This window comes from Thermomyces lanuginosus, assembly GCF_041956635.1.
Source record: "Thermomyces lanuginosus strain ATCC 200065 unplaced genomic scaffold VTN49scaffold_22, whole genome shotgun sequence".
Classification (NCBI taxonomy): Eukaryota; Fungi; Ascomycota; class Eurotiomycetes; order Eurotiales; family Trichocomaceae; genus Thermomyces; species Thermomyces lanuginosus.
The window spans coordinates 1,797,604-1,823,273 of record NW_027192356.1 but is presented as its reverse complement, the minus strand read 5'-3'; the positions used below and the strand labels follow the sequence as shown (position 1 = coordinate 1,823,273).

The 25,670-nt window shown below is 53.6% G+C and overlaps 14 protein-coding genes across 14 annotated transcripts; 7 read left to right on the top strand and 7 right to left on the bottom strand.

Annotated features, from left to right (window-relative positions):
* Window positions 1-354: 354 nt before the first annotated feature.
* VTN49DRAFT_1651 (uncharacterized protein) lies at window positions 355-1,191 on the top strand (the record flags this gene model as incomplete). Its single annotated transcript, XM_069409289.1, has 3 exons — window positions 355-419; window positions 471-830; window positions 891-1,191. The coding sequence occupies 3 exons, from the start codon at window positions 355-357 to the stop codon at window positions 1,189-1,191; spliced, it is 726 nt and encodes a 241-aa protein (XP_069270690.1).
* A 20-nt stretch (window positions 1,192-1,211) lies between these two features.
* On the bottom strand, window positions 1,212-1,421 carry VTN49DRAFT_1650 (uncharacterized protein; the record flags this gene model as incomplete). Its single annotated transcript, XM_069409288.1, has 1 exon — window positions 1,212-1,421. One exon carries the CDS (start codon window positions 1,419-1,421, stop codon window positions 1,212-1,214), a length of 210 nt encoding a protein of 69 aa, XP_069270689.1.
* Window positions 1,422-1,739: 318 nt separating this feature from the next.
* Window positions 1,740-3,807, top strand: VTN49DRAFT_1649 (uncharacterized protein; the record flags this gene model as incomplete). Its single annotated transcript, XM_069409286.1, has 2 exons — window positions 1,740-3,482; window positions 3,553-3,807. The coding sequence occupies 2 exons, from the start codon at window positions 1,740-1,742 to the stop codon at window positions 3,805-3,807; spliced, it is 1,998 nt and encodes a 665-aa protein (XP_069270688.1).
* Window positions 3,808-4,886: 1,079 nt separating this feature from the next.
* On the bottom strand, window positions 4,887-7,602 carry VTN49DRAFT_1648 (uncharacterized protein; the record flags this gene model as incomplete). The annotated part of the gene is made up of 3 exons (XM_069409285.1): window positions 4,887-5,363; window positions 5,435-6,395; window positions 6,452-7,602. 3 exons carry the CDS (start codon window positions 7,600-7,602, stop codon window positions 4,887-4,889), a joined length of 2,589 nt encoding a protein of 862 aa, XP_069270687.1.
* Window positions 7,603-7,745: 143 nt separating this feature from the next.
* Window positions 7,746-8,731, top strand: VTN49DRAFT_1647 (uncharacterized protein; the record flags this gene model as incomplete). Its single annotated transcript, XM_069409284.1, has 2 exons — window positions 7,746-7,800; window positions 8,574-8,731. 2 exons carry the CDS (start codon window positions 7,746-7,748, stop codon window positions 8,729-8,731), a joined length of 213 nt encoding a protein of 70 aa, XP_069270686.1.
* A 90-nt stretch (window positions 8,732-8,821) lies between these two features.
* On the bottom strand, window positions 8,822-10,101 carry VTN49DRAFT_1646 (uncharacterized protein; the record flags this gene model as incomplete). Its single annotated transcript, XM_069409283.1, has 7 exons — window positions 8,822-9,025; window positions 9,075-9,248; window positions 9,300-9,355; window positions 9,459-9,586; window positions 9,716-9,738; window positions 9,916-9,941; window positions 10,035-10,101. The coding sequence occupies 7 exons, from the start codon at window positions 10,099-10,101 to the stop codon at window positions 8,822-8,824; spliced, it is 678 nt and encodes a 225-aa protein (XP_069270685.1).
* Window positions 10,102-11,465: 1,364 nt separating this feature from the next.
* On the bottom strand, window positions 11,466-12,600 carry VTN49DRAFT_1645 (uncharacterized protein; the record flags this gene model as incomplete). Its single annotated transcript, XM_069409282.1, has 2 exons — window positions 11,466-11,987; window positions 12,043-12,600. 2 exons carry the CDS (start codon window positions 12,598-12,600, stop codon window positions 11,466-11,468), a joined length of 1,080 nt encoding a protein of 359 aa, XP_069270684.1.
* Window positions 12,601-12,657: 57 nt separating this feature from the next.
* On the bottom strand, window positions 12,658-12,890 carry VTN49DRAFT_1644 (uncharacterized protein; the record flags this gene model as incomplete). The annotated part of the gene is made up of 3 exons (XM_069409281.1): window positions 12,658-12,666; window positions 12,732-12,817; window positions 12,878-12,890. 3 exons carry the CDS (start codon window positions 12,888-12,890, stop codon window positions 12,658-12,660), a joined length of 108 nt encoding a protein of 35 aa, XP_069270683.1.
* Window positions 12,891-13,229: 339 nt separating this feature from the next.
* On the top strand, window positions 13,230-15,785 carry VTN49DRAFT_1643 (uncharacterized protein; the record flags this gene model as incomplete). The annotated part of the gene is made up of 4 exons (XM_069409280.1): window positions 13,230-13,660; window positions 13,726-14,539; window positions 14,594-14,870; window positions 14,923-15,785. The coding sequence occupies 4 exons, from the start codon at window positions 13,230-13,232 to the stop codon at window positions 15,783-15,785; spliced, it is 2,385 nt and encodes a 794-aa protein (XP_069270682.1).
* Window positions 15,786-16,493: 708 nt separating this feature from the next.
* VTN49DRAFT_1642 (uncharacterized protein) lies at window positions 16,494-18,618 on the top strand (the record flags this gene model as incomplete). The annotated part of the gene is made up of 8 exons (XM_069409279.1): window positions 16,494-16,639; window positions 16,699-16,725; window positions 16,781-16,850; window positions 16,920-17,019; window positions 17,075-17,161; window positions 17,214-17,707; window positions 17,760-18,278; window positions 18,343-18,618. 8 exons carry the CDS (start codon window positions 16,494-16,496, stop codon window positions 18,616-18,618), a joined length of 1,719 nt encoding a protein of 572 aa, XP_069270681.1.
* A 459-nt stretch (window positions 18,619-19,077) lies between these two features.
* On the top strand, window positions 19,078-20,560 carry VTN49DRAFT_1641 (uncharacterized protein; the record flags this gene model as incomplete). The annotated part of the gene is made up of 4 exons (XM_069409278.1): window positions 19,078-19,303; window positions 19,369-20,284; window positions 20,341-20,450; window positions 20,514-20,560. The coding sequence occupies 4 exons, from the start codon at window positions 19,078-19,080 to the stop codon at window positions 20,558-20,560; spliced, it is 1,299 nt and encodes a 432-aa protein (XP_069270680.1).
* Window positions 20,561-22,061: 1,501 nt separating this feature from the next.
* Window positions 22,062-22,793, top strand: VTN49DRAFT_1640 (uncharacterized protein; the record flags this gene model as incomplete). Its single annotated transcript, XM_069409277.1, has 4 exons — window positions 22,062-22,105; window positions 22,219-22,264; window positions 22,377-22,590; window positions 22,654-22,793. 4 exons carry the CDS (start codon window positions 22,062-22,064, stop codon window positions 22,791-22,793), a joined length of 444 nt encoding a protein of 147 aa, XP_069270679.1.
* Window positions 22,794-22,827: 34 nt separating this feature from the next.
* VTN49DRAFT_1639 (uncharacterized protein) lies at window positions 22,828-23,183 on the bottom strand (the record flags this gene model as incomplete). The annotated part of the gene is made up of 2 exons (XM_069409275.1): window positions 22,828-22,945; window positions 23,023-23,183. The coding sequence occupies 2 exons, from the start codon at window positions 23,181-23,183 to the stop codon at window positions 22,828-22,830; spliced, it is 279 nt and encodes a 92-aa protein (XP_069270678.1).
* A 347-nt stretch (window positions 23,184-23,530) lies between these two features.
* VTN49DRAFT_1638 (uncharacterized protein) lies at window positions 23,531-25,518 on the bottom strand (the record flags this gene model as incomplete). Its single annotated transcript, XM_069409274.1, has 2 exons — window positions 23,531-25,283; window positions 25,343-25,518. 2 exons carry the CDS (start codon window positions 25,516-25,518, stop codon window positions 23,531-23,533), a joined length of 1,929 nt encoding a protein of 642 aa, XP_069270677.1.
* Window positions 25,519-25,670: the final 152 nt, after the last annotated feature.

Below are 25,670 nucleotides of genomic sequence, written 5' to 3'. Positions count from 1 at the left end.
CAGAACAGGCTGAACCGCAGGCGTCAGCGCGATTAGGGCGATTGCTGACTAAGCAACTCAAGTCACACGGCCAGATCCGGCGGGACAGCGATGAAAGCGGTCGTGAATGGCTGTTACGGGATGGCCAGAGAGTGCATTGAAGCTACGTCAAAGTTTTTTAAATGGTAAAGCAACGGGGCGATGTGCTGGCGCGAGGCCGTTGGGCTCTGAGCTCTGGCGATGTTGTCATCACCAGGTGCAGATTTATGATGCCTCAGGCATCAAACAGATCGGCGCTAGAGGAACGCATCGGCTCGGCTGTTTACAGTAGCAGAGAGCCGTATCTTGGAACTTACAAAAGGTGATAGCAAGACCATGGCGCTTCTCGAGAGCCATCTGGAGCAGATAACGGAATCTGCCAATGCGATTGCAGAACTTTCGTATGATCTGTGCAAACGCCACACTAGGTACTCGCACTGACCACCCCTCAGATTTCCCTCGCCAAGGATCTTCACCAATGCGATGCTCAATGCGCCTGATATCACCTCTCTGATCCGAGATACAGAGGCCCATGAACGGGCACTTTTTACGGTCGACCCGGTCACCAAGTCGCAGAGACGCGCGACGCGTCGGGTGACCACCTATCCAGCGGACTCGTCAACAACGGAATCCCTCGCGAGTCGAATCGCCGCGGCGCGGGCCAACCCACGGCAGTCCGCGGTTGCGCGGGTTCTGGGCGTGGACATGATGGAGAAGATCCGGCGGTCGACTGGCACGTCGGCCCGAGCGCCACGAGGCGAAATCGATGTCGAAATTCTTTTACTGGGTGCTGAGAAACTTTGCAATGCCTAGTTTGTAGCCCGGGTTCTCCTTGTACGATATCCGGGGTTACTGACGCTTCGGACGGGCAGTCCAATCGCAGGGGCAGCGGAGAAAATCTCAACTCTACGATACCGCTACCAGCAGGTGACCGAGTCTCTTGCGCGGCTCGAGGCTCGGGTCGCGGAGAACGAATCGGCGCTGGAGCAAATGAGGCGCTCCGAGAGAGAAAACGAACTCGAGTCGCCCGAACCTGAACCGGAGACTCTCGACGTCACCGACGAGGATATTCAGCGAGAACTGCAAGAGATCCGAGAGCTAGAGCGTAGAAAGCGTATGCTTGAGGAGCGTGTGTCTGGGATGGAGCGTGATTTGGGCGGACTGATGAGATGACCGATCGTTCTGGCTGTGGATCAATCCGACCAAGCCGATTTAAGGCGCAGAGGAGCTGGCCTGTACGATTGCCACCGGCACCGTGAGATCGTCCGGTGGTGGTCAGTTTCAGCCATTTCACCCATCCAGTGCGGCGTTGCCCATGTCCCGCCGCCGCTCATCTGGGGTTGTGGTGGATATCCCCGTGAGGCCGCACCTCCGACCTCTGCCTGAACAGAACTCAAGACCATCGATAGGAGAATCGCCTATCAGCTGCAAAAGCATGACTAGTATTAGAAATATCCATTCAATAGAACTAAATTGTGTTGAGAGCTCATGAAGAATGAACTGTTGTTTATGTAGAGCGGATGCCAAGACCGGGCGGGATCGACTCCGGCTCGGGGCAGATTTCAGCCTGGGGCGAGCATATCAAATTCCAACCGGCAAAAGCTCCTTAGAACAAAGATAACTCAAGCTGTCGGGTCCTTCAACGTTGATTTCATCACCGACGAGACGCTCTAGCCTCCAATCTCCCGCAGAGCACGGCCCGGTCCGATCACGCCTCCAAGATGGATGGCTCCGGGGCTCAAGCGCCTCAGAACCAGCCCCAGGTTCCTCCGCAGCAGCAGCCATCGTTAATCCGGACGGATCAGGTGCAGAAATTGCCTCATCTCAATGATCAGCAAAAAGCGCAACACCAGAATCTCGTTCGCCAACTATGGGAGGTGCTCGGCTCGCGCGACCCCAACTCGGATGAGTATCGCCAGGCACATCTCAAACTCATCCAGGTGTCGCAAAACCTGATGAAGGGGATGCAACTGTACAAGCAGAAGCTTCAGCAGCAGCAACAGCAGCAGCAACAGCAACAGCAACAGCAACAGCAACAGGCGCAACAGGCGCAACAGCAAGCACAACAACAGCAACAACAGCAGCAACAGGCCCAAGCCCAAGCTCAGGCTCAGGCTCAAGCGCAGGCGCAGGCGCAGGCGCAGGCCGCCGCAGCAGCACAAGCGCAGCAAAACGCACAGCAGCAACGAGCCGGGATGAACAATCCTACAACCTTCAACCAACTCCTGCCTCAGGTGCAGGCAAAGGTCAATAGCCTGCAGCTTTATTACCCCCCCAACCTAAGCAAAGAACAACTGCCAACCTGGTTGAATGAGATGCGGCTGCGATATGGTCTGGCGTTGCAGAAACAAGAGCTCGGTCGGCAGAGATCGATAGAGGTGCGTCAGCAGGCTGCCCAACGGCAGGCCCAGGGTCAACTGTCACCAGAGGAGATGCAGGAGTTTCGGACACGTCAGATGCAAGCAGAGAAGCTGTATCGCGAAGGGACGGAGTTTTTGAAGAAGTTCCACGAGCAGCAGGAGGCGTTAAAGAACGCGTCCCAGGACAAGGGAGGTGCAACAAACATGGGTGCAGCAGGACAGGCGGCAGCACAGCAGCAACCGCAGCAGCAGACTAGCGGTGCACAAACACAAACACAAGTACAGGCACCGGCACAGGCACAGACTCACCCCGCACCTCACACGATCAATTCTGCTATGAATGCTGCACGTGGTCAGGTCAACATGGCAGCAACATCTCAACCAGGCCAAATGGTTTCCCAGGGACCACAGCAGGGTGTGATGCAAGCCGGCACCGCGGGCGGTCAGACCGCGTTCAACCAGCACCAGCAGCCGATACAAACGCAGCCTTCACAGACCGCTGCCGCCACCGCTACTGCACAACCATTCTCACAAGCACCGCCTCAGCAGCCTCAACACCAGCCCCATCTTCCTTCACAACAACAACCCACCGAGGCAATGGCTGCACAACAACAGCAGCAACCACACCCGCCCCAACAGCAGCAAATCAATCCCCAGGGTCCACAGGCTCTATCCCACGAAGCCGCCATGGCACGAGCTGCCAAGCAGTACTCGACCCAGAACGCTGCTGCCGCCGTGCCGCAGCAGCAACAGCAGCAGCAGCAACAACAAGCCGCTGCTGCCGCCGCCGCTGCCCAAGCGGGTCATACGCCGGGCTACGTGCAGAACCGGCCTGACCCGCGCAACATGCAAATGCACATTCCGAAGACCCTGAACGTCTCGGCGCCGGAACCCGTCAGCATGGGTCCTGCGCGGCCGACCCTCTCCGGTGGTCCGGGCCACGGCACCATGGGCGTGATGGGCCAACCTGCCATCCAGAAACATCCAGGCTATGTGCTTGAGGGAGAAGGCCAGCGCGTGCTCAGTAAGAAAATGCTCGACATTCTCGTCCGTCAGGTCACTGGAGGCGGCGAAGGTGAGGGCTTAAGCCCGGATGCCGAAGAGGTATGTCTTAATCCGAACCGTCCTAACTCATCTCAAGAGAAGAAACAGAGTAAGCTAACCGCCAAAACAGTTCATCCTCCAAATGGCCGACGACTTCGTCGACGACGTCATCACCGCGGCCTGTCGCCTCGCAAAGCTACGCCCGTCGTCGACCCTCGAGATCCGCGACATCCAGCTCGTGCTCGAGCGTAACTACAACATGCGCATCCCAGGCTACTCGACCGATGACCTGCGCACCGTCAAAAAGCCGCAGCCCACGCAGGGATGGATGCAGAAGATGTCTGCTGTCCAGGCGGCGAAGGTGACGCAGGGTCGGACCGATTGATTCCAATCTCTACAGCGACCCCGTCGTTTCGGATGGTGTACTTTAATACTTTGCTTTTTTTTTTTTTCTTTCTGTCGTTGTTCTCCATCGATTGCTCTCTCGGGAGTTTTTATTTAAAAAAGCCGGATGGCAATGCACGACACATCATGTTCATGGATGGTTAATCTTTCTTCGGGGCGGAGAGGAGTGACTGAGATCGGCGTTGTATCATTATTATCGAGTTCGTCTCTTAGGTAGCCCTGCTTTTGAATGTGATGAATCAAGGTTTTGATCTGCTCTGCTCTGATCCCATGAGAATGAACCAGTTGAAAAATATAATTTAACCTACCAACGAGTAGTTACTCAAAAGCATGTAAATAACTACATCTTCCCGCGTATCATCATGCCCGTTTCTTGCAAAAAGATATGCCATCCAAGAACTTTGATGAGAAAACCGCAGCAATTCAAACGAAACAGCACCCCTTTATTGCGTGTCGAGTATTAACCTAACCTACAACATGCTATGATGATGATCTGATACTGTGCGACGCTGACCTAGTCTAATGCATCTCGCTCAAAAAACACAGACCAAATGAAAACAAGCAAAGCAAGCAGAACCAAAGGAAAGGGAAAAAGGAAAAGAAGCAAATCAATCACACCAGCTCCGAACCTCGAAACCCTGGTTGAGATCCAATTCAAAGAGCAAAACAAAAAGGAAGAGCGCATTTCTTATGCGATACAGGGTGACAAATGAAATGGAAATGTGGAGAGAGAGAGAGAGGGACAAGAAAGTTTTCTTCCGACATTGTAAATAACTGCCGGATGGTGGTGGGTATAAGATCGGGAAGTTAGAAGGATTTGCAGCGAACGTCGTGTTGTTGGTGATGGAAGTCTTTTGTTTTTCGTGGTGCCCATGATCGAAATGAAAAGAAAAATCCGATGATAGTTATACAGCTGCTCAAGGCGGGCATCTCAAGTCATGAGAAAGAAAAAAAGAAGAAATGAATGAAACCCGACGCCGAATGTGCTTGTTGGACAGAGCCTGGTTTACTGCCTAGACCAGTCCAACGTCTATTGTCAAATCAGTCATCCGCCCAGCGTCATGACTGTTTCCGTAATTGCTTCAATCGTTTGAATCGGTCGGTCATTCCGGGTTTTTCCCCGTCGGCGGTGCTGCGTCCGCTCTTCTCGCTGGCGGCTTCTCCCGCTTCGTCGACGACGGGAAGCGTCGATGGCCCGGACGGACTGTGCATGTCTTGCGGATCAATCACTGTGGAAAGAGTACGAGCTCGCGGCTCCGGCCTGGATCGCAAAGCCTCACTGTCGGCTGCCACTGGCGTCGTGCGCTCGGCAGACTCCGACCTCCGATCTTGGACGGACTGCCGTGCCTCCCCGGATCCGGCACGGGCGGCCTCCTGCTCTTGGCGCTTGCGCTCCGCTTCCTCTCGAGACATCGTAATCTCCTCCATAAATTTAATAAATCGTTCGCCATAAGCCACCGGGGGGATCGGCGAGATTTGATCCCGGTTATGCGACAGCCCTTTCCAGAAATTTTCGGCTCGCTTGACCCAGCCATACTATTGTCCATCTCTCAGCATCCGCGCGGACTCTGAATATTTGGGAGGGGAGTTAAAGAGAAGGAACTTACACTCGTCAAACAGTCAATGATACCTAGATAGTAAATCTCCTCGGCGGGTTGGCCATCCTCGTGAGTGGCTCGGAAGCCGCCATCGTCGGAGTAAAACACTAGGTTCTTTCTTTCGTCCAGGATCTCGTCCGGCATCTTCGCACCGGCTTGGTCGATCGGAACCGGTCGCTCCTTCTTCAGCGTCATTCGAAGTTCTCGCGCTTTTCGGGCGTTTTCCAACTTGGACGGCGTCCGCGTGAGCAGGTTGGCGCTGGCATCCTCGTCCCGGTCACCACCGGGTTGGAAAACCTGTAACGTCTTGTCCCGAAGTTTTTCCTCGTTACCCCGGGTTAGATCGTGGATCCCCACTAGTAACGAATAGTCCATGATGTTGAGGCTCTGTAATAGCTGTACATCACGGCGAACCTGCGCCATGAATACCTCCTTCTTTTCCGGGCCCTGCTCAAGATGCCGGTTTCTTCGTATCCAGTTGAGATCCTTCATCGTCGCCCGCGGATTCTTCTCCAGATCCTCCTCGCGCAAATCACGTCCGACCGTCGAACCTTTCAGATCAAACGTCTGATGGATGTCCCGATGCGGTGGGAACAGGTTGTTCATGACGACAAAGTGAATCTTGCGGCCGTACGCCATCTTAACCCGGTGCAGCCCATAAAATTGCGAGATCAGAGTATTAGGGTTGTTTTCCACGTGTCGATAGTAGTCTGGAAGGATCTTGCGGAGCAGTTTATGCTCCGCATGGTGAATAGTCTTGATGATGTACTTGTAGTCTCTCGAAAAGTAGAAGAAGCTACCACTCTTCCCGGGCGACCCAAGCTCGGACAGGATGTACTTGCTAGTCAGGGACATCAGGTAGTCGGCGGGATCGAGCTTGAACTTGGCCCGCAGGCTTCGGAATACCCAAGGAGCATAGTCCTTAAACTTGAAGTCGTACTTTGCGGATGGCGTGAGTTCGTTGCCGGTGCTGCAAGTCGTCAGTTAAAATTGCACAGTAACAAAAAAGCCAGCTGGTGCACTCACACGTCAAAGGAGAACTTGTGGGAGGCTTTGAAGTCGGCCGGCGTGAGCTCCCGGTCCATCTTGGCATTGATTCTCGACACCACGAATCGAATACCAGTCAACATGTTGTACGCCGTTACCCAGTTGACATGGTTTTGGTCGACTTTGGTGCCGACAAGAACTCGATCGTCATCCTCCTCTTCGCGGCGTTTCTTGCGTGCCCGTTTTTGTTTGATCGCCTCCGCCCAACGAGCTGCGTCATCATCGACCACAGCCTCGTCTGGATGCCCCTCGGAGCGCGTGGCGCGACGAACGAGACTCAACGACCCGCGACGCAAATGACTGCTCGTTGAATCTCGGCCCGTCGCCTGCGCCCGCGCCTCGTCCGACAGCTCGCGACTGTTCTTGCGACCGGACTGGATTTTGGGCACCTGCAGGGTGTGCCGATGTGATTGTCGAGACGGTGATGAGGGCTGCGAGTCGATGCTCATGGGAGCCGGTGGAGATGAGTGTCGCTGATGGGAACGCGGCGTCGGAGGCGCCAGACGATCAGAGTCGGGGGCAGCAAGAGAAGAGGCGTTATCGGCGACCGTTATCTGAGACATGCTCATCTGATCCCGAGGTAAAGACCGATCGAAGGTCCGATCACCGTCGCCCTGTGGCTGCGTTGGAGCGCCATCGGGAACCGCAGGGCACTCGCCTCCGTCCGTAGATGATGGGCGCACATCACCGTTCACAAAGGGCTTCGGACTTGGAGAGCAAGGCGGGCCATGCATGCCATTGGTCTGGGTCGCGGCAGCCGTCTCTGGTACCACTCCATTTGTATACCCATCCTCCATGGTTGACACACGAGAATGCAGTTTCTCTCTGCTGTCCCGAATCGATCCACTGGCCAGTGGAGGTGTGTTTTCATCTTGGGAAACGGGACGATCTCGAGTATTCGAGCCGATGCTGGAACGTGTTCCATTCACAGAAGGACTGGTGGATTTTGAGCTGGTGACAGCTTGGCGGTCCCCCGGCTGATGAAAATGGTGGTAGTCGTCATTGCCGGGACCAGAGGGGTAGAACACGGCATTCCCAAGAGGGACCTTCTCAAACGGCTTCGAGGGAGGAACATCGATGGATGGCCTTGAATGATGATGATAATGTGTCTCTGTCGCCAGCGAGGGCATATTCCGGGACTTTGTCTTGATCCCTTTTCCCTTTCCAGATCACTTCTTCCCCTGTTCGTGCTTGCACAGTCCCGGAGTGCGGGTTCCGACCCAGGCCGCGTCCCGTTGTCGGCAGCGAAGAAATGACGTGACCGCTGCGTGAAATGGTTCTGGCGGGTCGGGGTTCGGCGGATATGGACGACTCAGTCGAATCGGAACGTGAGCCAGAGGCGCAGACCAGGGGAAGGGAGGGATATGGGATGATCGCAGATTAGTTCACGACAGACATACTCCGTACTTTTGCCGCGAGCAGAGACGAAGATCGAGAAAGATAAGGGGACGGAGACGATCGAGTTGTCCAAGGCAATGCGTGGGAGCGGAGAGGATGGCAGTCCGAATCGAAATTACTGTTTCACGGAGAGCGTCTCGCAGTGAATCCGATCTCACAAGGCTAGCGGGGAGCGAATGTCTTGTAATCGGCGCTCAGAAAGGGAGACTCTTGAGGGACGGAGAATGGGGCGAGTGCGGATCGCAGCCTGAGGGCGCAGGCACTCCACTGCTGGCTGAGGCCGAGCCCGAATGGCCCGAGAGTTTGAGATATTCTTAGGTCAGCCCCGTAATCCACTAATCCCAAATGAGTTAGCAGCATCGGAGCGGGGATTCGTTGTTCCGAATGGATGACGTGTTGGCCAACCCTAGAAGCGCCGTCCCAGCTGCGCAACGGCAACCTTATCTTGCTGGGGCCCAATCCCTAGAGGTCCCAGGGGTCCTCCTGACGATCAGCCGATGGTTGAGCAGGCCCAAAGATCACAATACATCACCGAACGAGACCCCTGAATACGTACTACTATGTATTTGAAGGCTACATGTACCTGGTAGGACTTTTCAGATGGGCGATAAGCACGTCACATCAATCATCGATAGCGAATCTTGGCCATGCCACCTTTAGAGAACAAGGGCAACAAATCCATTCAACTAACTCATCGCACAAGACAATAGGTCCCAAGACACCCGGTCCAGAACGACGCCAAACAGACCGAAGGGCACCCAGCATTACCGTAACATCCTCCAAGGAAATCTCCACATGAACAAATATCCCAAATGGAAAGACGGGGAAACAGCAAAGGTAGAATGTACAAAAAGCACGTGAATCACATACGAAGAACAAAAAGCACCGTGGGAATCATCAGAGAAAAAAAAAAAAAATATCCAAAAGAGGAAATGGACCCATCAGGCCAGGTCACGCTTCCGCCTTTGCTTCGGTCTTCGCTTCACCCTTCTTGGGGCTTGACTTCTTGGGATTTTCCTTGGATTCCTTGGTTCCTGACTTCTTCGCAGCTGTCCGTCGCTTGGTGCCAGCTGATGTAGCCGGAGCAGTGGACTTGACAACCCGGCCAGACTTCGTCTGGCTGATCACCTTTGGCTGCTCAACGATCGCCGGCGCCTAAGGGATGGTAAATATCAGAAAGAGAGACAGTATGTAGGGGACATACCATCGTGGAAGTCTTGCGGGGCCTCGCGGTGTTGGCCTTGGGCTTCGACGCAGACTTCTTGGTCTTGGAAGACGTGTCCTTGGACTCCTTGGACTCTTTAGATTCCTTTGTTGCTTTCTTCGCGGCAGGCTTCTTGGAAGAAGAAGAGGCAGCTGTCTTGGACGTCGCGGTTTTCTGCTCCAATCAGCGGGATCACTCGCAGCACGCACTGGCCGACACGCCTACCTTGGGAGCGGGCTTGTCCGCATCCTTCTTCGCGAGTTTCAGAGGACCCGAGGGACCTGCGACGCGTCAGAACGCAAACATAAACAAAAATGCGTAAACCATTACGACCGAGATCGCCGGACAGACGCGAGTGCCGGGGATAACATTGCAATTACTTACCCTTCGGCTGAGTAAATTCACCCTTCTCAACGCCGGACTTGATGGCCTTGTTGAACTGGCTATTGAACGCGGCCTCGGACAGGGTGATTTTGTTGTTGGCAAGGATGTACTTCTTCAGCGACTGCCGGCTGTATAGCAAAGCACGCATTAGTTCTCCACTTTACACTGGTCATGGCCCAACGTGGGAGGGGCATCGTCTCCCGGCGGCGATCACCGGGAGACGACGGAAGCGACACGTATGAGGAACCACAACATACCTGCTACCGTTGCGCTCTTTCAGCTGCAAATCAACTCATTAGTATCAAAGGTTTTTTTCGCGTCATTTTGCGCGATTCAAATCCACAACATCGCGATGCTTTGGGGGGGAGGGGATACTGTTGTGTGGTGGATGCGCGTCACGGTCGCAATCGTCGCACCCCAACACAACCGCCCCCGACGCGATCAATGATCAACTTACAGCCAACAGTGCCTCCTTGATCATATCTATATCATTTTAATCAGCATCGAAACGCGACCATAATGATGCTTGAATCATGACGACGCGACGTTGTGGTGGCTCAGGATCAGAAGACATACCTTTGTAGGATGCATGGCTGGCAGAGCCGCTCTTCTTGGAAGCGGAGGCAGCTTTCTTGGGGGGCATGATGATGGAGCAGTGTTGAAAGCGATAATAATTCTTGCGAGGAAAGATGAATTACCAGTACGAAAGAATCAAAATATTCGCGTGTGTGTGGTGTGTGTTTTGGGGAGCGATCAGAGACGGGGGAAGAGGAATGTCGCGGGGCCTACGCGCCTTCTTTATAGGGCAACGGCGGTTGACCCAGGATCACCCGGCGGCTCCCTCTGACTGGCCGATTTCCTGAGCTTAGATCAGGCTGGCCGATTTGATTCCTCCGACGAGCTCGTGGTCTGGAGACTCCAGTACGACCTGTCGACCAGGTACCCTGATTCTTTTGTTTGTGATCAACTGGTTTGTTTGTGACTTGATCAGCCGCTTTTCCACCCAACTACCAAACCGCTACCTGATTCATTGTTCATAATTATTAAAATCTCATCCAGTGCATGTACTCGCTGTGTACCTCGATGGCTTGTGCCACGTAGATTTGTACCAAGCCAACCCACGGCCGCTGGATCAGTCCCAACCGACGACGGGATGCCAGTGTGATGGGATTTTATCGGGATAATCTAAGCGAGTTTCATCCCTCGTTGCGTGCATTAGTTGATTAGCCTAACGAGATGGAGATCATAAGAGAGAGATGCGGGAAGAATATATCTCTGCTCTGATTAAATAGTTAATAATTTATTCTAAGAATTTGGATGGAAAGATCGATCGCTGCACCTCCATCCAGGGAAGGAGCAGCAGTATTTCCTCACAGCTCCCTTCTCCTCATCCATGCTTAGGGTTGACCGTGTGGGAGGTGGGTCGAAATGCGAGATGACCCACGGCGGGTGCCAAGCTAATCAAGCTGCAGGTCACATGATTCACGTCAACCGAGCTGTCTGCATTGGGACTAGCGTGCTGCCAATGGTTCCTTGTTCAAGTGCCAACTGGAGTACTGGCGTGAGCGCGGCTCTCAACAGTTGACAGTTCCGGACTCAAAAGGACCATCCTACGAATCGGGTTTCAAGTTATATTACAACAGCGCAGCTCGCTAACTGTTGGTACATTGATTAGATCAAAGCAGATGCATTTTTTTGTGATCCAACCTCCACTCCATGTAATCGAGATGACGTATTGAATTCGAGAACTGTGGAAATTGACTGGGCCAGACCGAGTCTTCGGCCCTGGACACAGTTAATTTGGCACTAGGAAGGGTCCTAAGGTACGCTCGTCAGTGACTCAACGCAGTGGCTGGATAGAGTGCAGAAGGGTTCTCACCATGCCGGCTGTCTCGGTCGGCTCATAGTGCCCACCACAACCCATGGATTGCCGCATGCGATGCAGCATCATTGCGAAATAGACTGCAACAAACGCAATGTCTCCGCACAGTTTTGCGAAGCACCCATTCAGACGGCTCCCCGAGGGCGTGCCTTGGCTTCTTTCTTGGCCTTGGCTTCCTCCTTTTTGCGCTTTTTCTGCTCCTCCGCTTTCTCCTCGTGCTTCCGCTTGAGTGCGGCCTTTTCCTCAGCGGTCTTGGCAACCGGCTTGAAGAACCCCTCGAGCCGCGTCTGCTGGGCGGTCTTGAGATTTTTCTGTAACCGAGCGGCACCATTGCGGACTCGGTCTTCGTTGAAGCCCTTGTCCTTGACGAGGAAGTCTACGAGGCCCTCGACGTCCGGCGCCTCCCATTTGAAATCACATTCCGGGTGGTCCGCATCGCGGACCTCTGGCTCCAAGAACAGTTCGCGTGCCTGCTTATACGGCCAGTCTTCCGGAATGGTGTATTTCTTCTTGGGGTCTTTCTCTATCCACTCCACCACTTTCTCTAATGATCCGTGCTCCCGGATCAACTTCAAAGCTGTATTCGGCCCGATTTTGGGAATGGGCTCGAGGTAATCACAGCCGAGTAGAATGCAGAGGTCGATGAACTGAAGAGGGACATCGTCAGTTTTTGGGCGGGCTGAAAAGCACTGCGAAACATACCTGTTTCCGATCCATGCCCAAACCCTCTAGGGCGCGATCCAGATGAATCTCTTGGATTGGCTCCTTTCTCTGCTCGCTGAATGTCAAATGTCGAAGTAGAATTGGCGCCTCGAAACATAATGTATCCATATCCTCTGATGCCGCCGCGTAGACTTTTCCAGCTTTGGCGAGGACGGCACACTGCGCCTCGGCCTCCGTCGGCGCATCGATATAAGGAATTCCCATGAGTCTGAGAAGCTTTTTACATTCTTCATTATGTTCTCGAGTGACGCGGACTGTGCGCCGCGAAAACTTTTCAACATCTTCGGCTGTACCGGTTTCCTTGGCTTCTTCATGGGCTTCCTGAGCCTCAGCCTTTCGCGCTGTCCGCTTCGCCAGCTCTCCACTCTTTAATTTTGGGGGTTTGCCATCAAACACGTAGACTGGCTTGATGCCATTATCCACCATACGAAGAGTCCGATAGAACATACCCATCAAATGCGACGTGGTTTCCCCTGCATCGCTCATCAATTGTTGACCGTCTGAACGAACGGCAATCAGAAAACTGTAAATGCTCATGGACCTGTTATTCACACGTGAGCGGCGTCCGCGACATCTCGCTAACCGGCCGAGCTCTTACGCATCCTATGAGAAAAATGCAGTTAGCAAACCCACTGGAACTTCCGCAACAACGGATGTGCTAAACATACAATTGCGACCTTGCGACCGAAATGGTTTTTGATGTCGCCCGTCTTGATGGCGTCGGGGGCATTCTCTGAAATCACCTGGAACAAGCCTAGAGCGAAACATCGATTAAGTGACTACCCTCCTATTGAAGAACTCGGAGTGTCCGTACCTTTAATACCCATTGTTATACTCGGTTGCTTCAGCTAAAATCTGCGACCGAAATGCTTGGACAAGCAGAGACATGCAATCGGAACTCAACAGCAATCACAAGGAGCTCCAAGGACGCGACAATGATGCGGACGCGCTCCGCGGTCTCTCTTTAGCCGGATCCGGCTTAGTGCCATCCTCCGACTCCGGCAGTATCACGTGACAAACTGTCCCGAGTCTCCATCGGGCCTCAGCCCGTCTCACAATCTGCTGCGTGCCCTAACGCCTAAGCGGACCACTTTTCTGATCCCCGCCTTTCTCCATGATATCCACGTGCCAAGACTCAACAGTACAGGAATCGCTCACCAGTCCGTATGACTGGTCTCTCCGATCTCGCAAAGTTACTTCTCCCGTCGTCGCCGTCAAGTCAACCGTCGCCGCCGAATGGTCCGCGCACACCCCACAATGCGAACAGCTATCTTGCGTCGCCGACCACGATGAAGCGGAGTCGCGTTCAATTTGAGGCCGATGGGGACCATTCCTCCACATCGCCGGCGGGAAGCACAGCGCCGCCGATGATTCGCACATCTGAGGACGACGTCCGGAACAATCATAGCAGTCCAGCAAACCAGGTGCCGCATATCCCGAAGATCTCGCGGAAGATCCGGGCTTGCACGGAGTGCAAGCGCCACAAGGTACGATGTGATATGAAGCAGGGAGAAAACATTTGCCAGCGCTGCAGCAAGATGGGGCTGCAGTGTGTGGTGAATAAGAGCTTGCAGACCCTGCTGGACGACGAAGCCGAGTAAGTGATCCAATGCGGAATAAGAACTACAGCGACAGAGCCTAATAAGTCGTATGATGCGACAGGTGGAAGACAATGATCGAATTGGCCATGTCGGATCTGCTGAAGCGCGCTCGACTGCCTGATCTATCATACTACCAAGTGGGCGGTCCGGCACACCAACAGGCTCGAGCGAACGAGCGGGAGCGAAAAGTTGCCGCCGCTTCCGAGGACTCGACAGTGCGGGATGATCATTCTGGGGACGACCAAAAATCCAGCACAGTTCGACCCCAACCGCGGAGGGAGCAATCCCGTTACTCGCCAGAGAGGGAGGCGCCTGAAGGTGCATCTCTCGTGACCGCGCCAATGGGCAGCCTATTTGAAGTCACTCAGCTCAGTCATTCAAGATCCAGCTCGCCAACGCGACAGTATGCGCCGGACCATGTAGTTGCGTCAGACTTCATATCGCGTGGAGTCGTCGATCTTGCAGAGGCAGAAGAGCTCTTTCGATATTTTGATCAACGCCTCAACCATTACCTCTGGGACGGAACGGCGATGTCGCACAAGGACCTGATATCGGTTCGCCGATCTTCCACCCTTCTCACTGCAGCCATCTTGGCTGTCTCTGCTCTTCATATTCCGAACAAGGAACGAACCTTTGACACCTGCTACGCCGAGTTTGCTCGATTGGCGTCCGAGTCGATGTTGGACCGACACCACACGTTTGACGATTTGCGCGCCTTGTGTATTGGAGCTTTTTGGCTTTCCAACGTCAGTTGGAAATTGTCCGGCTATGCGGTGCGCATTGCTACGGAGCGAAATCTGCATCAATGTTACCGAAAGGCGATTCAAGGCTCACCGGAGCATCGTGAGCAGGCTCGGCTCTGGTATCTCCTCTATGTACGGACCGATCCATTGTCCACCAAAGTGACCATTCGCTAACGGCTTGGCCAGGTCTTGGAACATCACTACTCAATTGCCTACGGCAGACCCCCCATCATTCACGAGGATGCATGTATCACCAACCACAATAGGTTCGTAGACTCGCCAGACGCTGAACAGCGCGATGTGCGACTACATAGCCAAGTTGCGCTGTTCATCATTCTCACGCGCATCTACCATGCCTTTGGCCCGGATGTAGACTTGGAAGTGCTGGAACACGAATTGCCAAAGATCGAGGAATTTGACCGCGACATCGAGAACTGGCGGAACGTTTGGGGGCCTCGACTCGGTATGTGGTGTCCATTGTATGTCGATATGGCATTTGGCTGACTTTGCCATAGCTGGTAATCCTTATATCGGAAACTATCCAAACAAGGCTGTGCCTCTCCACTCACATTTCTCCCGTCTAACGTTGAACTCTGTCGCTCTGAGGACATACCATTCGGCCACATCTTATCGGCCTTTGTCGGCGGAGCGGAAAAAGCGTGCAGAAATTGCGATCAATTCCGCTATCGCTACGCTAAAGGTGGTCCTCGACGAGCCAGATATTCAGCAGAGTCTAGTCGGTGTGCCATTGTTTCTGCATAGCATGATTACGTTCGCCGCTGTGTTTTTACTGAAGATTGCGGTTAAAGTACACCCCGATTGCTCCAACGTGCCCGGACGTCAGGTCAACTCGCTTGCCGCAGCCGGTCTGCGCATCGACATCCCGTACGTCCTGGGCATGATTGATCAGATTGTGGACCTCATGGTATCTGCCAGCAAGCAGGCCAGTGAGCGACATGTGTGCCATCATATCGCGCGCGGGTTACGCAAAATGCTGGATGGCTTCCGCGAATGGGAGCAGAAGCACCTGGAGCATACTCGCCGGGCGCAACAGCGCAGCTGGCTTCAGGAAACGTCGTCCCTGTATAACTCGGTCGGACTTTCCTCGCCGCGGATTGGGGATCGCACGATGATCCATCATCCGCCGGCGATGCTTGGATTGGCTCCCCTTTCGTCCGAACGCAGCAATGGCCAAGACGACAACGACCATCATCACAACAATGGCTACGGTCCGTCGTCGACGGGACCGGATAGCAAGTCCCAGAACGGGCTGGCCGACGACACCATGGATCCCATGATGGCTGATCTGTGGGGTTTCGAGGAGGAGTACTTCCCGACTGGCGTGTTCGATTTTCTGCAGTCTCAAATGCCGGCGTGATTTTGGGTATTTATTATTATGCCTGGTACACTTCTAGTACATAATATGAAGAATAAAGGGCGGAGGGGCATGTACGAGTTGTCAATACTGTCTGTAGGTATCGATCTCATCAGGGAATCGGCCAGGGGGAGCTAGGCTGTTACTGGCCGCCTGACAGGTCAACTGGCCAAGAGACCCCCAAACACGACAGATCGAATCCACGTGTTTGACATGTGTGGATTACCTACTGGATTCCATTTCATTGGTGAATACTATTAAGAGTAGAAAGGAGACATTCTGTGACAATCGGAAATACTGTTGATCTTCCGAGTCATAGCGTTGGCCCCCTCCAGTTCTTCCCATGTCTCATGATTTGCATTGCAACAGGGGCTGTCTGAGACCAATTTGACTCCACGAACCACCAGGAACCGTTTCATCTTCCTCTCCAATCCGAATAGATCGAATAGCAACCCAATCCCCTTCCCGTAAACTGATTAGAATGACAAGAAATGATCATTCCTTAAATGTGGGAGGTTTCCGAATTGATGCTCGTTCCAGATCGTTACGGGTTTGTGAGCCAAGGGGAACCAATTGGATTGACTCCCCTAAGAGTATATACATGACCTGGCTCCGCGGTTCTGCTCTTGTACTTTTGATGATTCCTGGGAATTTTTCTTGATTGCATCATATATGACATCCATTACTCTTGACGAGAAGTAGTCCTCAGCGATGGAGAAAATATCCCCAAGCAACAACTATGCCGCCAAACCGTCCGAACGAGCAAGATGGCCTCCCTTGACGACGATGCTCATGTCGGGTGAGATGAGCGGAGTCGCACCGAGGGAGCTGACGCCGAAGGAGAAATTCGATCGATGGTGAGATGCGGAAGATGCTCGGCTATGAGGGGTTCAGTGCTGATGGTTTTGCGGGACAGGATGATCAATGAAGGGTGGCGACATGTGTAAGCTTCGATAATTTTTTAGCAAGCTGAGGACATACGATTGACGCTACGCCAGGACGGTGGGATTGTTCGTTCTCGCTCATATCTTTCTCTATGCTTTTGCCTTTATGAATTATGCCCTCAAGGTATGAGCGTTGTGGTGGTGGTGGTGGTGGTGGTGGTGGTTAATAGGATGAATTCTGAGTCGCTTGCAGGATAACCTGAATAATGCTCGAGAAACATACACTTGGACATACATGGTGGCGCGATCAGCAGCCCTCTGCTTGCATGTCGATGTTGCATTGATTCTATTCCGTTGGTAACCCGGCGCTGGCGCATCGGTTGTCGCTACTTGCTAATGTAGGAACAGCTGTCTGCCGGACCTTGATCTCTCTCTTGAGGCAGACGCCACTCAACGGGATCATCCAGTTTGATAAGAACATTGCGTTCCACAAGCGTGTGTAGCCTTATCCCCGAGCCCCTCCGGGATTTACAGCTGACCAAGACAGTGATCGCATGGTCGATCGTCTTCTTCTCCTGGGTTCACACGATCGCTCACTTGAACAACGTCGCCCAGCTAGCCGCAAAGAATGGCCAGGGCTTCGTTGGTTTCCTCCGTGCGGGCTTCCTGACGGGCCCTGCCTGGACCGGCTGGATCATGCTGGTCGCATTGATGGTGATGGTGTGTACGTCCATCGAGAAGCCCCGTCGTGCGAATTTCGAGCGGTTCTGGTATCTGCACCATCTGTTCATCATCTTCTTCGTGTTCTGGTCGATCCATGGCGTTTTCTGCATGATTCCTGCAGACTTCGAGCCTTTCTGCACCGGAAACGGCAGCTTCTACCAATACTGGATCTATGGCGCGGTTGCCTACCTGGCCGAGAGGATCATGCGTGAGGTTCGTGGCCGGCACAGGACGTATATCACCAAGGTCATCCAGCATCCGAGCAATGTCGTGGAGATCCAGCTAAGGAAGGAAAACACAAAGACCCGGGCTGGGCAGGTTCGTTGACTGATATCCTAGTTCGATCTGATAGATTTGCTAACGAGAACAGTACATTTTCCTGTGCTGCCCCGAGGTGTCGCTATGGCAGTACCATCCGTTCACTCTCACCAGCGCTCCCGAGGAAGACTACCTCTCCGTCCACATCCGTTGCGTTGGAGACTTCACCAAGGCTCTTGCTAAAGCCCTTGGCTGCGACTTTGAGAATAAAGACAGCAAGGACAAAAGGAAATCTGCTGTCATCAGCGTATCCGACCCCAGCATCGACCCTGCTATCCGGCGCATCCTGCCGCGGATCTACATTGACGGGCCGTTTGGCAGCGCATCCGAAGACGTGTTCAAGTACGAAATCGCCGTGCTCGTGGGCGGTGGTATCGGTGTGACGCCGTTCGCCTCGATCCTCAAGAGCATGTGGTACCGCATGAACTACAACTATGGGGAGAAGAAGACCCGGCTGCGCAAAGTCTACTTCTTTTGGATCTGCCGAGATTTTGGGTCTTTTGAGTGGTTCCGGTCGTTGCTGGCAGCGATCGAGGAGCAGGACACGCAAAGCCGGATTGAGATCCACACCGTGAGCCACCCCATATAATACCCTTTCCCAGAAACGACAAAGGCATATAGCTAACAATTTATAGTATCTGACCGCCAAACTCAAGCCCGACGAGGCGACAAACATCATGATTAACGACGCCAACGCCGAAAAGGACGCCATCACCGGGCTCCGCTCGCCGACAAACTTTGGCCGCCCCAACTGGGACCTTATCTTCCGCTCGATCCGCAAGATCCATGCTCCCGCAGAAGCTGGTGTTTTCTTCTGCGGTCCCAAGCCTTTGGGCAAGGAGCTGCACATCAAGTGCAACGAATACTCGGAGCCGGGCTTCGAGTTCGTGTGGGGAGAAGAAAACTTCTAGAATTCCTGTATAGAATTTGTATCCTACTATCGTTTTGCTTTTTGTTTTTGCATCTGGGATTAGATTCAGGGATAATTGAGTACAACATGCACCGTGTGCATACACTAGAGGACTTGATCTCGACCTCCATCTTGATATATCTTGATATATGTACTTTGATCTGAAGATAATTTACGAAAGAGGAAGTCAGAAGCAGCGCTGCGTGATTGGTCAAGCATACCGAGGCTAAACCCTGCCGGAGATCGCGTCCGATGGCCGATCTCCGGCTTTACTTCGCTCAGTACTCCGTGCGGAGGGAAGCTCCAGAATACTTAAATGCAGTATACAATGTGCTGATCTCTATACTATAAACCAAGAGAGTGATTTCGATTTGTTTGGATTTTACTGACTAAGCATAGACTGCCACTCGGCCAACATCCACATTGCATCCCCATTCACCAATTGATCCAAGTCATTATCATGAATCGCTCTTTTCTCCGCACCGCCGGGCGGTACTCCAGTCCGCTTCATAGGTCGCGTCTCACGGCCAAGACATGGGCAACTCGCCGATGGGCATCCTCAGCGGCGGCTCGATTCAATTGGGAGGATCCATTGAACGCGGCGGAGCTCTTCACAGATGAAGAACTGGCAATCCAAGATACCGCGAGACAATACTGCCAGGAGCGGTTGGCACCGCGGATATTGGGTGAGTATTGGATCTATTGATAGTCCGGTGATTGTTCATCTGATCATTCAATTGGTAATCTTTAGAGGCCTACAGAAATGAAAACTACGACCGCAAGATTCTTCAAGAGATGGGTGAGATCGGGCTCCTGGGTGCTACTATCCAGGGCTACGGATGCGCTGGTGCGAGCACCGTGGCGTCGGGTCTGATCACCCGGGAGGTGGAGCGCGTAGACTCGGGCTACCGGTCAGGCATGTCCGTGCAGAGCTCGTTGGTAATGACCGGCATCGACGAGTTCGGCACGCAGGAGCAAAAGGAACGCTTTCTGCCGGAGTTGGCAAAGGGGAAGTTGCTGGGCTGCTTTGGACTCACGGAGCCTAACCATGGCTCGGATCCGGGCTCCATGGAGACCATTGCTCGCGAGCATCCGACAAAGAAAGGCATTTACTTGCTCTCCGGGACAAAGACTTGGATTACGAACTCGCCCATTGCGGATGTCCTTCTCGTTTGGGCACGGCTTGAGAGCACGGGCAAGATCCGTGGGTTCCTGATTGAGCGTAGCAAGTGCCCCCCTGGTACCCTGGAGACGCCAGCGATCAAGAATAAGACTGCTCTTCGAGCATCGATCACCGGCATGATCCAAATGGATGACTGCCCCGTACCTGCGGAGAATATGTTCACTACCGTTGAGGGACTATCCGGACCGTTTACGTGTCTGAGTAGTGCCAGGTTGGGAATTGCCTTTGGTGTGATGGGCGCCTTGGAGGACTGTCTTGCCCGCGCGCGATCTTATGCTCTTGAACGGAAGCAGTTTAAGGGCAACCCTCTGGCCAAGTACCAGTTGATCCAGAAAAAGTTGGCCGATGCCAGCACGGACGCCGCCTACGGTCTTTTGGCTGCAACGCAGGTTGCTCGACTAAAGGATGCGGGCAAGGCTGTGCCGGAGATGATCTCGATGGTAAAGCGGCAAAACTGTGACCGCGCTCTGGCAAATGCGCGAACGTATGTGCTCAATCTCAACATCTCAAACATTGACTAGTTCGCTAACGAGAGACTAGCCTGCAAGAGATCTTTGGCGGCAACGCCACAAGTGATGAATACCATATTGGACGTCACGTGGCCAACCTGTTCGTGACCCAAACCTACGAGGGCCAGAGTGATATTCACAGTAAGCGCTCACTTGACGCAGCAAGCGTTGCATGATTGCATCTGCATACTGACGGAAGCCCAGCTCTTATCCTCGGCCGCGCCATCACCGGTATTCAGGCATTTGTTTGAATCCGATGCGGACACTGCGCGACTTGTGATAACAGACTCGGCTAAACTACGGCCGCTTCGAAAGGATTCTCGAGTCGCAATCTCCCGACAAATGGCTGAATATGTAGATGTTAGAGATCACGTGGCCGACAGTTTGTACAGTTTTGCTCCGATGTTGCAGCTGTTTGAGCTGTTGCCTGTGATGATACGATGGCCGTGGCTGGCGCAAAACGGCAGATGTATTCTATCCGGCTTCTGTGACCACCATCGTGACGATCCGTGCTGTAGCCGTGTCCGAATCCCCAAGTCCGAAGTCCATAGTTTTGGATCTCGGCAATTTCCGTTTGAAATTCTCAAGGATCAAGTGGGTCCGTAGCCAATCATAGTAGCCGTGGCTGCTGGCAAATAAGCGGTCAAGAAAATGCCGCACTAGTCAGAAAAAGTAAAGTATGTTTGGCAGCTCATTCCGCATCCAGCAATTAGTGGGTCTCAGAACTTTCTGCCTGGGTTTCGAAAATTCAAGGTTCTTCCTCAAATCCCGAGATTGGCAGTTACAATTCCATCCAAGTCGAACCTCCTGTTCCATGGCTGAGACCTGAAAACCGTCAACTGTCTTAGGAGTGACCTGACAAAACAGGACCACGGAGTTGGACCGAAGCTCAGCCTGAGGGTGGCGAGATTGATCTTGCGGGAGGTGAAAACTTTGCAATCATCTGAACAATAGAAACTCAGAGATTCTGGGACAAAAGACATGATTCTTACATAGAATTTGGCCGTGCCGACAGAGAAGCTGTCGAGGAAGTCACTGCCCTGCCCGAATATTACGGTATTATTACCGCGTTCATACACTTGTAACAATGGATATCTGACACCTCCTGGCGCTTGCCAGAATCTTCGTCTTGCTGGTTAGCCACCCTGTGAGATTGGTAATCATCCTTACCAAGGATACCGTAACGACTGCAATACTTATACCCTTGCTCTGGCTGGAGAGGCCACAGCCGTGAATTCCAGAGCTGATTTCTCTGTAACCACCATCTACCATTCAGTGACACCGTTGCCTCGTGATTTTTCTTTGATTCCCGCGGTAACTTCTCCCAACCTCAAAGACTGTAGACCAACGCGGTACAAAACAGTTTCCGTAATACCATTACAAGGCTCGCGCCCAAGTCACACCCCACGGCGAAGCCACTTCTCTCGGGCATCCCTCTTACTCTTCCTCTTGTTCGCCTCGCCATCGCTTTTCTCTCTGCACCATCAGCATCTGCCTGGACTTCACGACACTCGACGATCACTACCTTCTGTTTTGTGTTTTTCCTTTCATTTGTCCTAATCCCTTAATCTCTGTAAGTATCCCGCACATCTCGTGCCCCGCCATTTTCCCTTTTTTTCTTTTTCCCGGTGACGTCCGTCCAAGTGCTGACCTGCCTCATTTGACCACAGCCGGTACCCTCTCCGACCATCCGAGAAACCTCCATCTACAACCTCCTCCGACTTGTCTCTTCCTTCTCATCCATCCGCCGCCATGGCTCTTAAGCGCATCAACAAGGAACTCGCTGATCTCGGACGGTAAGTACTTGCCGCCCCTACCCCTCCTTTCGCTCTCCGCCTCGGCTGCCTTCGTGATCTGCATCTCGGTGTCTACTCATGATGTCGACAAGTTGATGCTGACGATTCTATAGTGATCCGCCGTCCTCCTGCTCGGCAGGGCCAGTTGGAGATGACCTGGTATGTAATCCCCAGTCCCCGAGAGATCCTACACCGCAACACCGTCCCGGCCATCCCGCACCATCATGCCCCACGTGAGACTTTGCATTTTGCTAACACACTTGCCCTTTAGTTCCACTGGCAAGCAACAATCATGGGTCCTAGCGACTCCCCATATGCGGGTGGTGTTTTCTTCCTAGCGATCCACTTCCCTACGGATTACCCGTTCAAGGCACCCAAGGTCAACTTCACGACACGAATCTACCACCCGAACATCAACTCGAACGGGAGCATCTGTCTAGACATCTTGAGAGATCAGTGGAGCCCAGCTCTCACAATCTCGAAAGGTATGACCCCCTCCCGTCCTCTCTCGGTCCATATCGGCGCAAGTGGCTGACCTCGCTTCTTAGTTCTTCTATCCATCTGCTCGATGCTCACAGACCCGAACCCCGACGACCCGTTGGTACCGGAGATTGCACACGTCTACAAGACGGACCGTGCGCGGTACGACGCGACGGCGCGGGAATGGACGCGCAAATACGCCATTTGACGTTTTGTTCCTTTCCTGCCGTTCGTTTCTTCTGCTAGGCTGATGGAATCATTTTGCGGGAGTTTGGCCAAGGGAGAAAGATTCGGTCTTTTTTTGTATCCAGAGTCTTTCTTCTAGCGGTCGAAGTTTCATGTTTTAAATATTTTATGACCCTCATCTCTCATTCTTGTCCTGTCTTTCATTCGGAGCTCCAATGAAACCACTGTGATGATCCCTGCCGTCACCTCACCTTGCACTGCCTAGAAATACGGAGTGGACAGCAGCAAACGGCGTACGGTACTGTACTGTGGGTGGTGTTGGCGCAAGCATGGCATCGCTTTCAGTGTCAGTGGTTTTTTGTTGTTTTGTGTGTTTTATTTGTTTAATCTGTTGTTGCATTGTGCATTGCATAGTGTGGTGTTGCATTGAATTCATTCATTCATTCATTCAGATCAGTCTATCATCAGGCCAAAAAGTAGCTATTTCATCTGTAGATGTCAACAGGATAAAAGTTCTGTCCATAGTAACAGTGTCATGAGGAAACCGTACATAGTTCATGAAGACATGAGAAATGAATTACAGAGTCATCAACCAATCACGACGAATGCAGTAAAAAACGCCCAGGGATGAGAAATAATGAAATGTCATGCACCATCCAGCCATTCATAACATCATAACAGTAGAACACAAGACATTAGGAAGTCGAAGAGACGAAAGAAAAAGAGAGAGAGGGAGGGAGAGGGAGGGAGGGAAAAGATTTACTTTCTCGACGATGCCTTGGACGTCGAAGACCTCCTCGACGTCGTCGATCCAGCGACGGTGGGAGCCTTCTCCACGGCTTTGATGGTCCGCTCCGAGGCCCGCGAGTGCTCCGAGACGCGCGAATGATGGTTCGACGAGACTTGGCTGATGCTATCGCTTGGCTTGACGGGTTCGTCGAACTTGCTTCCTCTTCGGGACGAGGAGGACGACACGACAGAGCCGCGATGATGAGAAGAATGATGGGAGTGGTGGGAATGGTGGCTATGATGAGAGCGACCTGCGACGGAGGAGCGTCGCTCCGGCTCGTGCAAGCCAACCTGGCTGATGGAGTCGTCGGGCGTGATGTGCGTGTCGACGTCGACCTCGTCGAGGAAGACCGTGCTGGGCGTTGCGCTCTCCGGCAAGGGAATGTTGCGGGCGCTGTAGACGCTGCTGCGGCGCTTGGAGGAGGCGGATGATGGTGCGACGGAGGCGGCTTCGGCCTTGCTTGCACGGGATTTCGAGGAGTGGTGGGAAGGGGCAGCGGAGCGAGAGGAAGTGGAGACGTGGGATTGGCCGCTGCCGTGATGGTGTCTGCTGCCGCTGGTGTGATGGCTCCGGTAGTCGGCGTCATCGACGTCATCGTGGCGGGAGTGGCGGTCATGGTCGCGGTAGTAGGAGGATCGCGCGTCGCTGCGACGAGAGTGCGTGGATTTGGCCGGCTTGATGGTTGAGATGGAGCCAAACTCCGTCTCGGCCTCGTCATCCCGCCCCGGGTGATGCACGGGTTCGTCGACGTAGCTGCTGATGAAAGTGCTGGGGTTGCACGGGTAGGACCGCGAGCGCGGCTTCGGCGGGTACTCGATCGTCCGAATCGGCAGCTCCTTGGTCGCGTAGACACTTCCGTTGGACGAGCGCCGGATGCCGTTATCTTCTTTGGCGTAAACACTGCCAGGAACCGGCGGGTAGTACAGCTCGGTGTCCTCGTAGACAGTGTCCGCGCGTGGGTTTCGGGATGCGACGCTACGGGTGAACTCCGAGATGGCATCATTTGCCGTGCGCTGGCTGCGTGGAACCGGCGCTTCGAGCGCCAGATACTCTGGGATTTCCTGAACGCGACTTTGTTGCTGCTGCTGCTGCTGCTGCTGCTGAGAAGTAATCTGTGGGAATTGTTGCCCTGACACGGCTTGCATAGCTGCCGCGGCCGCAGCAGCTGCCTGGGATGCTACTGGCGCCACTTGAGAAGCTGCCGACGCGTCTCCCTTGGACATTGCATAGGCAATCGCCGCTCCGGCGGTGGCGCCCAGAAGCGTCCCGATGATGGTCTTCGCTGTCGAGTTCCCGTCTCCCGACGACGACGACGGGATCGGGAGCGGCTTGTAATCCTTTGGCGCTTCAATAGTCCGGGCAGAAAAGTAGTCGCCGCCGGAAGCGGACCGGGAAGCCAGCGACTTGGGAGACACGGAGCCAGCCTCCTCGATGCTGTCGGGCCTTGCCGAGCGCGCGCGGGACACCACGGACCCTTCCTTGATCATCTTCAGCGCCGGACCGGACACCTGAGATCGAGCGGACGAGTCCGCTCGGTGAACGGCTTCGATGCTGTTTCCGTCAAAGTCGATGACCGCGGCACTGAAGTATCCCGTCTCCGGGTCTCGCAGCTTGGGCTCCCCATGCATCTTGCCACCTGCCTTCAGGGCTGAGATGAAGAACGAATTCACAGCTTCTTTCGACGGTGCTGGGAAAGCAATATGGGCAGCTCCAGCTGGAGTGCTGGTTACAAGAGTCAATGCATGGGCTCTTAACTTGGAATCGTTACGAGAAATACTCACCCTGGCTTCTCCTGCGCCAGCCAGAAGTCTGCCGGCTCATCCGGGCTCGTACCGAACCCAATGTACTCGTCATGACGCCCAATGTACTTGTATCCCAACGGCTGGAGACAGGAAAGGAAGAATGATGTCGAGCTGGGCAGGTGCGAGACGGTGAGGGTGAGATGTGACAACGGCATTGTCGTGAGATTTACGACGATATCCGGTCACAAGACGAGAAATTGAGCAATGGTGGACTTGAGAAACCGCCCACAAGATTGGTTGGTCTCTCAACTGAAGGTCGAATGTTGGTCAGCAGGAGGAGTGAGTTTGTATATTGAAGATGTAGGGA